The sequence below is a fragment of the Rhinopithecus bieti genome, unplaced genomic scaffold (assembly GCF_001698545.2).
Source record: "Rhinopithecus bieti isolate Rb0 unplaced genomic scaffold, ASM169854v2 scaffold_51744, whole genome shotgun sequence".
Taxonomy (NCBI): Eukaryota; Metazoa; Chordata; class Mammalia; order Primates; family Cercopithecidae; genus Rhinopithecus; species Rhinopithecus bieti.
Genome location: NW_016820159.1, coordinates 32,653 through 43,237, shown reverse-complemented (window position 1 = coordinate 43,237; position 10,585 = coordinate 32,653). Strand labels below are relative to the sequence as shown.

At 52.1% G+C, this 10,585-nt stretch overlaps 1 protein-coding gene across 2 annotated transcripts in view; it reads left to right on the top strand.

Moving 5' to 3' along the window:
- IQSEC2 (IQ motif and Sec7 domain ArfGEF 2) overlaps nucleotides 1–10,585 on the top strand; it is a 29,031-nt gene that overhangs the window by 16,622 nt on the left and 1,824 nt on the right. The window contains exons 8-14 of one of the 2 annotated variants that reach the window (XM_017859631.1): nucleotides 1,507–1,646; nucleotides 3,055–3,180; nucleotides 5,675–5,774; nucleotides 6,666–6,827; nucleotides 8,465–8,638; nucleotides 9,130–9,179; nucleotides 9,777–10,582. In XM_017859631.1, the coding sequence (XP_017715120.1) occupies nucleotides 1,507–1,646; nucleotides 3,055–3,180; nucleotides 5,675–5,774; nucleotides 6,666–6,827; nucleotides 8,465–8,638; nucleotides 9,130–9,179; nucleotides 9,777–10,582 (1,558 nt within the window). Of the gene's footprint in view, nucleotides 1–1,506; nucleotides 1,647–3,054; nucleotides 3,181–5,674; nucleotides 5,775–6,665; nucleotides 6,828–8,464; nucleotides 8,639–9,129; nucleotides 9,180–9,776; nucleotides 10,583–10,585 lie in introns of those variants that run through there. The other variant, XM_017859630.1, reaches the window with a different exon arrangement.

Here is a 10,585-nt window from a genome sequence, read left to right as displayed (position 1 = left end):
GTGTGTGTGTGTGTGTGTGTGTGTGTGTGTGTGTGTGTGTGTCTGTATCTTTTCCCCTCTAATTATTAAATAAAGAAGCAAATAAATGAAGGTAATACATACTTGTTTCAGAAATGTTGAAAGATTCAGAAAATTAGAAAATTTCTTTTTATCACCCAAAATTTGCCCCCTAGAGGCAATCATAGTTAATGTTTTGGTGCATTCTAATCTTTTCCCCCATGCATATGTAACTTTTTATATAGTTCAGATCATACTATACATGCAATTTGTCTTACTCTTTTCACATAATTTGCTACTGTAATTTTCTCAAGCTATCAAAATGTTTTTGTAAATGTCAAGTTTTTAATAGCTGTGCATTATTTTATTAAATGGATATACTATACTTTACTTAACTGTTCCTCTATTGTTAAAATTTAGGCTGTTTCAAATTGTCCCCATAAGTAACACTTAGTGAGTATTCTTTTTATTTTATTTATTTTTTTTTGAGACAGGGTCTTGCTCTGTTGCCCAGGCTGGAGTGCAGTGGTGCAATCATGGTTGACTGCAACCTCCTCCTCCCAGGCTCAAGCTATTATCCCACTTCAGCCTCCCAAGTAGCTGGGACCACAAGTGTGTGCCACCACACCCAGCTAATTTTTGTATTTTTTGTAGAGATGGGATTTTGCCATGTTGCCCAGGTTGGCTCTTGAATTCCTGGGCTCAAGCGATCCACCTGCCTCAGCCTCCCAAAGTGCTGGGATTACACTACGCCTGTCCTAGCAATCTTTTTTTTTTAGACAGAATCTCAATCTTGTTGCTCAGGCTGGAGTGCAGTGGCCCGATCTTGGCTCACTATAGCCTCTGCCTCCCGGGTTCAAGCAATTCTGCCTCAGCCTCCCGAATAACTGGGACTACAGGCACATGCTGCCATGCCTGGCTAATTTTTTGTATTTTTAGCAGAGATGAGGTTTCACCATGTTGGCCAGGATGGTCTTCATCTCCTGACCTCATGATCTGCCCGCCTCGGCCTCCCAAAGTGCTGGGATTACAGGTGTGAGCCACCATGCCTGGCCTGCACTAGCATTCTTGCACATATTTCTGAGTAGTTCCTTAAGGTAGATTCCTAGAAGAAGAATCACTGTGTACAAACATTTAGATTCTTGCCAAATTACCTTCCAAAAGAGTTATGTTACCATACATGCCCACTTCCCTGCACTCTTCCTAGCACAGGATTTCATTTAAAATTATTTTTGCTAATTAGGAAGGCAAACAATAGTATCTGATTGTTTTAATTACAATGTATTCTGAGTTGTTGAGAGAAAATTCCCCACCCCGGGGAAGATAGCAACTGGCTATTGTGTTGAAGGACATCCTCCCTGCCCCAATCCTGGCTAAGAGGCTGAGGATACCCACTGACCCTCAGTCCTGACTGTCATGGCCCGTGCCTGGGTGTGGGAGTTGTGGAGCATCCCTACCACCCAGTGCCCATAATTATGTGACATATCCCTGTGTTACTCCCTCCCCCAGGGGTTGACAATGGTGAAGACATCCCCCGAGACCTCCTGGTGGGCATCTACCAGCGCATCCAGGGGCGTGAACTGCGGACCAACGATGACCATGTGTCCCAGGTGCAGGCTGTGGAGCGCATGATTGTTGGAAAGAAACCAGTAAGTGCCTTGGAAGGCTGCAGAGGGGCCAGGGTTCAGGTCTGCCTCTGCCACTAAGTGCACCTCCTGAGTCACTGCACCTCCCTGAGCCCCAGGTGCCCTTTACCTGCAATACGGAGTGGGTGATAATGCATTCCTCAGAAGGCTGTGGTGCAGAGTGGATGCATCGAGCACATTCCAAGGCCCATAGTGGGTACTGTATAAATATTAACATCCTTTTCGCCTCTGGCTTTGCCTCTCCATCCTAAGTGAAGGGCCAAGCTGATGGTTATCAGAAAACCAAAGCAAGAACACACTTTAGGCCAGGTGCAGTGGCTTATGCCTGTAATCCCAGCACTTTGGGAGGCCGAGGTGGGCGGATCACCTCAGGTCAGGAGTTCCAGACCAGCCTGGCTATCATCGCAAAACCCTGTCTCTACTAAAAATACAAAAATTAGCCGGGCGTGGTGGTGCATGCCTGAAGTTCCAGTTACTCAGGAGGCTGAGGCAGGAGAATCGCTTGATCCCAGGAGGTTGCAGTGAGCTGAGATCGTGCCAACGCACTCCAGCCTGGGTGACAGAGCAAGGCTCCGTCTGAAAAAAAGAAAAAAAAAAGAACAGGCTTTAGCCAACAAACATTTGTGGATGCCTTTCCACTAAGCCCAGCATTTTACTGGGCACCAGAGTTGGTGCTGGGCATTCGTATATATGAATCAGACGTGGTCTCTGTCCTTGGGGGCACTCACAGACCAGTTGGGGTGTGAGACAAAGACGCATATAATACTTCTGCCTTACGGTCCAGTTTAGGAGAGGAGAAAGGAGAAAGAGGCCATTTTCAGCCTGGAGAAATCAGGGAAGGCTTCTTGAAAGAGATAATTTTGGGATTGATTTTTTTTTTTTTTTTTGAGATGGAGTTTCACTCTGTCACTCAGGCAGGAGTGCAGTGGCATGATCTTGGCTCATTGCAACCTCCACCTCCTGGGTTCAAACGATTGTCCTGCCTCAGCCTACTGAGTACCTGGGATTGCAGGCACCAACCATCACACCCAGCTAATTTTTGTGTTTTTAGTAGAGACGGGGTTTCGCCATGTTGGCCAGGCTGGTCTCGAACCCCTGACCTCAGGTGATCCGCTCACCTCGGCCTCCCAAAGTGCTGTGATTACAGGTGTGAGCCATCGTGCCTGGCTGGGATGGAAATTTGAAGGGGAGTTGAAATATGACCATGCAGAGCTGGACAAGAAAGACATTCCAGACAGAGGGGCAAAGGCAAGGTAGAAGAAAAGTTTAGGCCCTAGTTGCTGATACCCCTTGTGTCAGAGTGATACACATGTATGAGAGGTAAACTTTTTGCGGTTGAAACTTAAGGTGCCAGGAGGCCTGAAGCTGATGGGCTGGCCTTGCTGACACCTGTTTCTCCATGCCTGTCTAGGTCCTGTCTCTCCCTCACCGTCGACTGGTTTGCTGCTGCCAGCTCTACGAGGTGCCAGATCCAAACCGCCCCCAGAGGCTAGGGTTGCATCAGCGAGAGGTCTTCCTCTTCAATGATCTCCTTGTGGTATGAGCACTGTGGGGAGGAGATGGAGGGGATAGTGAGGTTGACACCTGAGTCTGGTGTGAACCATGTTGATGTTGGTGTGTGGTGTGGTGTGTGGAGTGTCGCGGGCGAGGTGTTCTGCCATGCCATCTGCATGGTCTCAGGCAAGGCCCAGGCCTTCTCTGCCCCTCCTTTTCCTCACAGATTCATTTGGAGATAGTAACAGACGCAGAGGGACAGAATATATAAGGACCAAAGGGATGACAGACTTACAACCTGGGAAGTGGTAGGAAATATCCTTGTCCACCTCAATAGCCCATAGGGTTGTGTGAAGAGGGGTGAACCTGTGACCCCCAGGTCAGTCTAGAAATCTTCAGTAATCAAGATGCTTGAAGTGGGCCGGGCACCATGGCTCACGCCTACAGTCCCAGAATTTTGGGAGGCCAAGGCAGTTTGAATCACTTGAGTCCAGGAGTTTTGAGACCAGCTTGGGCAACATGTTGAAACCCTGTCTCCACAAAAAATACGAAAATTAGCCGGGCACGGTGGTGCGTACCTGTAGTCCCAGCTACTTGGGAGGCTGAGTCAGGAGGATCACTTGAGCCCGGGAGGCAGAGGTTGCAGTGTGCTGTGATTGCACCACTGCATTCCAACCTGGGCAACAGAGCCAGACCCTGTCTCAAAAAATTAAATAAATAAATAAATACATAAATAATAAAAACAAAATTTGAAAAAGATGCTTGGGCCAGGCACGGTGGCTCATGCCTGTAATCCCAACGCTTTAGGAGGCTGAGGTGGCTGGATCACCTGAGGTCAGGAGTTCGAGACCAGCCTGGCCAACATGGAGAAACCTCGTCTCTACTAAAAATATAAAAAATTAGCTGGGCATAGTGGTTCATGCCTGTAGTCCCAGCTACTGGGGAGGCTGAGGCAGGAGAATCGCTTGAACCCAGGAAGCGGAGGTTGCAGTGAGCTGAGATCTCTCCGTTGCACTCCAGCCTGGGCGACAAGCGAAACTCTGTCTAAAAAAAAAAAAAAAAAGATGCTTGAAGTGATTCTTAAAACTGAGCTCATTACAAATAGAGATGTTTGTCTTTTAGGGATGGGACTCTTAGGACTTTGCTGGTTGGAAGGGACTTTCGGGGTCCAGCTTCCTAGATGGCCCACTGGATATATGACTGCAGGGACAGAAAGCCGCCTTCCTCTAAGGCAGCCAGTTGCCTTGTTAGGCAGCTCTGACTGCTAGAATCTGTCTCCCTGTGGGTTTCTTCCAACCATCTGCACTTAACCTTTGGCATCACAAAGAACAAGTGTTGTCCTTCTGCTCCAAGACAACTCTCCAGGGATTTGAGGACAGTGATCCTGTTCCCACTGTGGTCTCTCCTTTAGAGCAGGGTTTCTCTGTCTCATCACTGTTGATATTTGGGGCTGGATAATTCTTTGCAGGGACTGTCCTGTGCACTGTAGGATGTTTAGCAGCACCCTGGTCTCTACCTATTAGGTGCTAGTAGCAACCCTTCAACCAAAAATGTCTCCAGATATTGCTCCATGTCCTCTGGGGGCAATATCACCCCCAGTTGAGGATTGCTGCTTTAGCTGAAGTATTCCCATGCTCCCTCTGAGCCTTAGTTTCCTCCTCTGTGAAATGGAGCTAACCCCTACCTCACAGGGTTGTTATGAGGATGAAATGAAATAAGATGTTATATGTGGAATCTGCCTTACCCCAAGGAGTACCTGGCCCACACAGTCAATGTGTAGACATCCCTCAGGTACTGAAACTGGTGTGTGTCCAGCTGTATGCTAGGCACTGGATATGCCAGAATGAATCAGAATTAGTCCCTGTTCTCAGGGAGCTCACAGCCCAAAGGACCTAAAAAAGTGCTTTGTGTCATTGTGCCATCCTGAAATCAAAACATTTCCTTTTATGAGCCACTTGCAGACCGCCTGAGGTGTTTGCAACCTGTGTTAGTTGAGTCCAGAGTGCCCAAGTACTCGACAAAGACGTTGGGTTGTTGAGAGGAAGACTTGTTAACTCTCTACATGGGTTCAGCAGAGATTGCCATTAAGTGCAGGCTCTGGTGAGGCCCAGTGACAGAACCCGACAACCAAACTCCTGCCTTCCAGTCCAGCAGGGGGTGATCACACACTCAGAGGACTAGCATAGCGCCTGACAAGGGAAAGGTACTGAATCATCATTCTGGAGCTCAGAAAAGGGGTTTACAAATCTCTATGGGATGTTGGAGCAGGCTTCCTGGAGGGAGCAGGATTCAGTTAGTTCCTGGAAATGTGGTAAATGTCTGTGGTGTGTGGTCATTACGTCAGGAACTTGCGTTTTCTTCCATGTCTCCCATTCTGTCCCTCAAGCTTCCATTCTCCCCAGCTTGTGGGCATGTGTGTTTGTGTGTGTATGTCTGTTAATGGGGTGGGAGGGGAGGGTGGTTACCAGAAACAGGTGCCACGTGGAAATTCCCCACCCAAAACGCTGCCTCTCGTCTTTTTCCCACTCCTGCCAAAGGTCACCAAAATTTTCCAGAAGAAGAAGATCTTGGTGACGTACAGTTTCCGTCAGTCTTTCCCCCTCGTGGAAATGCACATGCAGCTCTTCCAGAATTCATGTGAGTCCCTTCTTGGATCCCAGCTCCCGAGAGTCTATGTCATGGCCCCCATGCTCACCCGTCATCTATACCAGCTCCAGTTTTTGGAGTCCCTTACAACCAGGCTAAGGGTCTCCAAAGCACCTACTTGGTCCCAGGATGAGGGGCAGGCCAGGGTGGAGTATGACTCGGGTCTAGCCCCTGGTTAGCTCATAGTCTTGCAGAGAACCACAGTGCATGTGTTCTCTGGTGGGCCAAAGAGATGGTGATCACGCTGTGCTCTGAAGGATGAACCAGGAGGAGCTTTGTTTCATGGTATTCTGGGCAGCAGTAGCAATGTGAGTTGAGGCAGAGGTGAGAAGGAAAGGGTTTCAAGACAGCAGTGCAGAGCTGTATGCCTTTACATCCTGCAGTACAGGGAGTAAGGGGGCCACAGCTACCAGGAGTTTGAGGGCTTTGGGGCAAAGGGGAGCTGCTAAACATGCTCAAATGGAGAAGAGGCATGATCAGAGTTAGACAGTAGAAAAATTATTTCATGGGCTAGGTGTGGTGGCTCACACCTGTAATTCCAGCACTTTGGGAGGCCAAGGCAGGAGGATTGCTTGAGCCCAGGAATTCGAGACCAACCTGGGCAATGTAGTGAGACCCCATCTCTACTGAAAATAAAAAAAATTATCTGCACATATGGTGCGTGCCCATGGTCCCAGCTACTCAGGAGGCTTGAGGCAGAAGGATCACTTGAGCCCAGGAGTTCAAGGCCGCAGTGAGCCATGATGACACCACTGCACTCCAGCCTGGGTGACAGAGAGATGTTATAGCAGGAAAAAAAGAACAGAAAAGAAAAATTATTTTATGTATGAGCCACCTTGCACCAATCCCAACAGAAGTGCCCAGTCTCCCCTTTCTCCACAGATTACCAGTTTGGGATCAAGTTGCTGTCTGCAGTACCTGGTGGGGAGCGAAAAGTCCTCATCATCTTCAATGCCCCCAGCCTCCAGGACCGGCTGCGCTTTACATCCGACCTGCGCGAATCCATTGCGGAGGTGCAGGAGATGGAGAAATACCGTGTGGAGTGTGAGTAGCCCAGCCACATCTCCTCCCCCATCTCCTGAAACAGTGCCCTGCAGAAACCAAGAATCCTATCCTCTGAGAATCTCAGAGTTGAGGGTTAGCTTGTCCAACCTTCCCAGGCTGAAGAATTCTTCAGCCTCTGCTTGAATACCTTCAGTGACAAGGGGCTCATTACCTCCCAGCCCCATTATTATCCCGAACTCTAATTATGAGCCAACTATTCCTTCTAGTGAAAGGTATCAGGGAGAAGAATCAGAGTACTGGAGGTAGGACTGTAGTTTTAGATTCCAGGTATGCTATTCATTATCTGGGTGAACTGGAGCTAATTGCCTAACCCGCCTAGCCCCAGTTTCTTCCTACACGAATTTGGGGTAATGAAGTCTCCTTCACGGAGTCAAGGAGATGAAATGAGACAAGGTAGCCGAAATGTCCCTACACATCTTAGGCATTCAAAAAATCTATATTCCCTGTCCCACCCTCTCTCCTCCTCTGCCCACATATCAATTCCTGAGCTGAGTCCCAGTGGCCTATCCTCTCCAGGGGTCACACCAAGTCATTTTGATCATATATATATAATGGAAAATAGTGATTACATCTCATTCCTCCCGATGCCCTCCAAGTTTTCTCTTCTCCAGGCTAAGCAGTCACAGTTAAGTAACATGGTGTTAAAGAGAAAGAGGCAGGCAGACAGAAAGAGAGAGACGAGGCGGCAGACAGCTCCTTGGTGAGGCCTTCACAGCTCCAGGGCCACTCTACTCCTCAGCGAGGCAGGGATAGAAATTTCAGTTCACCAGATCCTTTGAGACCCTGGGAAAATCCTGAGAGAGGGATTAGCAGCCCAAGACGAGGGGAGGCCAGTAGACATGTTTCTATGAGCTCTGTGGGGAGGTGGGGCTGTAAGGAGGCCGGAAGCACCCAAACTCTGGAATCAGGCAGACCTGCTTCTAGAATGTCGGCTCCGCCATTTCCAGCTGTATGACCCTGGGCAAGCTCTAAGACTTCTCGGATTCTCAGTTTCCTCCTCTGCACAATGTGGATGCTAATACTGACCTCAGAACTGTTGTGAGGATTGACAGAGATCAAGTATGTGTAGCGCCCAGCATACTGCCTGGCACTTAATAGAGGATTTGATTCCTGTCAGTTTCCTGCTCCTGCCCTTCCAGGAGCCCCTCTGCTCCGGAGCAAGGTATCTGAAAACTGACTGAACTCTGGAAAGAATGCCCTTTGCCATAGGCTAGAAGGGCCTTCCCGTCCTTACTGTGAACCATCTGCCATGAAGCTCTTTCTTGAAGGGCAGGGGTGCTTTGGGAGACCTGAATGCAAGAGGGCATGGGAGGGGAGAAGTCATAAGGGTGAAAGGAAGGGAAAGGGAACAGGGAGAGCAGGCACCAAGAGGGATGAAGGGAAGGCTGAGCAGGAAGGGAGGGTGCAAGACGGGAGCTGGGCACTAAGGGTACTTCGGTGATGGAGCTGCAGTTTTGGGAGAGACAAGGGCTGGTCGTCCAAGGCGCAAAACAGGAAGCCTGGGGACAGAGGGAGGGAGGAGGGAGGAGGAAGGAGGACGGAGGGCTAGGGTCAGTCAGATGGGCTCTCACTCCTGTTCCTGACCTTTGCTCCCTGTCTCCCCGACTGCCACCCAGCGGAGCTGGAGAAGCAGAAAGGTATGATGCGGCCTAACGCCTCACAGCCTGGAGGGGCCAAGGACTCAGTGAATGGGACGATGGCCCGCAGTAGCCTGGAGGACACTTACGGGGCAGGCGATGGGCTCAAACGGGGCGCACTCAGCAGTTCCCTGCGAGACCTCTCTGATGCAGGTAAGCCCTCTGGGCCCCTGCCCTGGCTGGGGAGACACGGGACCAGGTGTCCTCTTTGCCTCCTGTCACTGGCCACCAGCCTTCCCTCCACCTGCCACACACACACGCACCCTGCCTTCACCCAGAGTCCTGGGCGCTGCGCCACAGGGGGCCTGGGAGCCAGGTCAGAGCAGGGGGAGCCCGGCGTTTGGGCCAGGGAATGTGAAGTGGGGCCACAGTCTTGGTGCCTCTGTCTTGCTGCTCCACCTCTCCTCCTCTTCTCCCTCTTCTGTCTCTCCTGTACCTCCACTCCTCCTTCTCCATCTTTTCCTCCTCTCTCTCCTCCTTCTCCACCTCTCCTCCTCCCCACCTCCCCCTCTTCAATGGGGGAAAGGGATAATGGGGTGTCTGTCCCCGGGAGGGGCCCAGGCCTGGTGCCCAGCTCTGGAGCCCAGCAGGGTAGGGAGGGGGGGTTGCTGCTCTGACGCTGGGCTCCTTGCTTGTGGGTGCAGGGAAGCGGGGGCGGCGTAACAGCGTGGGATCGCTGGACAGCACCATCGAAGTAAGTGCCAGCTCCTGCCCCACTCGTCCTCTGCATGAGCCCTGCCCCGGCCATGGAGACCCAGAGGAGGAGGGGACCTGTTGCTCCCCCCTTCCCTGCTGAGAACCATGCGGCTGCCTCTCCCAGCCAACCACTCTCTCCATCTGTCCTCAACTCTGTCTGTCCTCATTCTGCCTGTCTCTCAGCCTGTCTTCCACTCTCCCGTGCCCCCTTTCAACCCCAGGGCCGACGGCGAGTAGGGATGCCCTTGGAGTTGGGCCACGAGAAGCTCTTACCTCCAAGTCCTACTCTTTGACCCTGGGCGAGTCACTCTGCCTCTCTGGGCCTAACCTTTTCCCTGCCTGCAAAATGGGGATGAGGAGGAGGTACTGCTAATTTCTCCTCTCCCAGCTGAGGCTCAGATGAGATAGTGGATGTGACAGCCGAGCTTTGCAAGCTGGGGAGCTCCACATATGAGTACAGGACTGTGATTTGGTTTTTATTACAACTTGGGGTTCGCTATCTCCCCAGCTCCAGCCCTCAGGGACAGGGGTGGAATTTAGGGCTGGGGGTTTAGGGCATCTAGCCTGGCCTGACTTCCCCCCTCCCCCCTTCCAGGGGTCTGTTATTAGCAGTCCACGCCCTCACCAGAGGATGCCACCTCCGCCCCCACCCCCGCCGCCAGAGGAGTACAAGAGCCAGAGGCCCGTCTCCAACTCCTCATCCTTCCTGGGCTCCCTATTTGGAAGCAAGCGGGGCAAGGGGCCCTTCCAGATGCCACCACCGCCAACAGGCCAGGCCTCTGCCTCCTCTTCATCTGCTTCTTCCACGCACCACCACCACCACCACCATCACCACGGCCACAGCCACGGTGGCCTGGGGGTGCTGCCTGATGGGCAGTCCAAGCTCCAGGCCCTGCATGCCCAGTATTGCCAAGGACCAGGCCCTGCCCCGCCACCCTACCTCCCACCCCAGCAGCCCTCTCTTCCCCCACCTCCCCAGCAGCCCCCACCCTTGCCCCAGCTAGGCTCCATTCCACCGCCTCCCGCCTCAGCCCCACCTGTGGGGCCACATCGCCACTTCCACGCCCATGGCCCAGTCCCAGGGCCCCAACACTATACCTTGGGCCGGCCAGGCAGGGCACCCAGACGGGGGGCTGGAGGACACCCTCAGTTTGCTCCACATGGCCGCCACCCCCTGCACCAGCCCACATCCCCACTGCCCCTGTACAGTCCTGCTCCCCAGCACCCTCCAGCCCACAAACAGGGCCCTAAGCACTTCATCTTCAGCCACCACCCACAGATGATGCCAGCAGCAGGCGCGGCTGGGGGCCCTGGATCCCGGCCACCAGGGGGCTCCTACTCCCACCCCCACCACCCCCAGTCACCATTGTCACCGCACTCACCCATCCCGCCCCACCCCTCCTA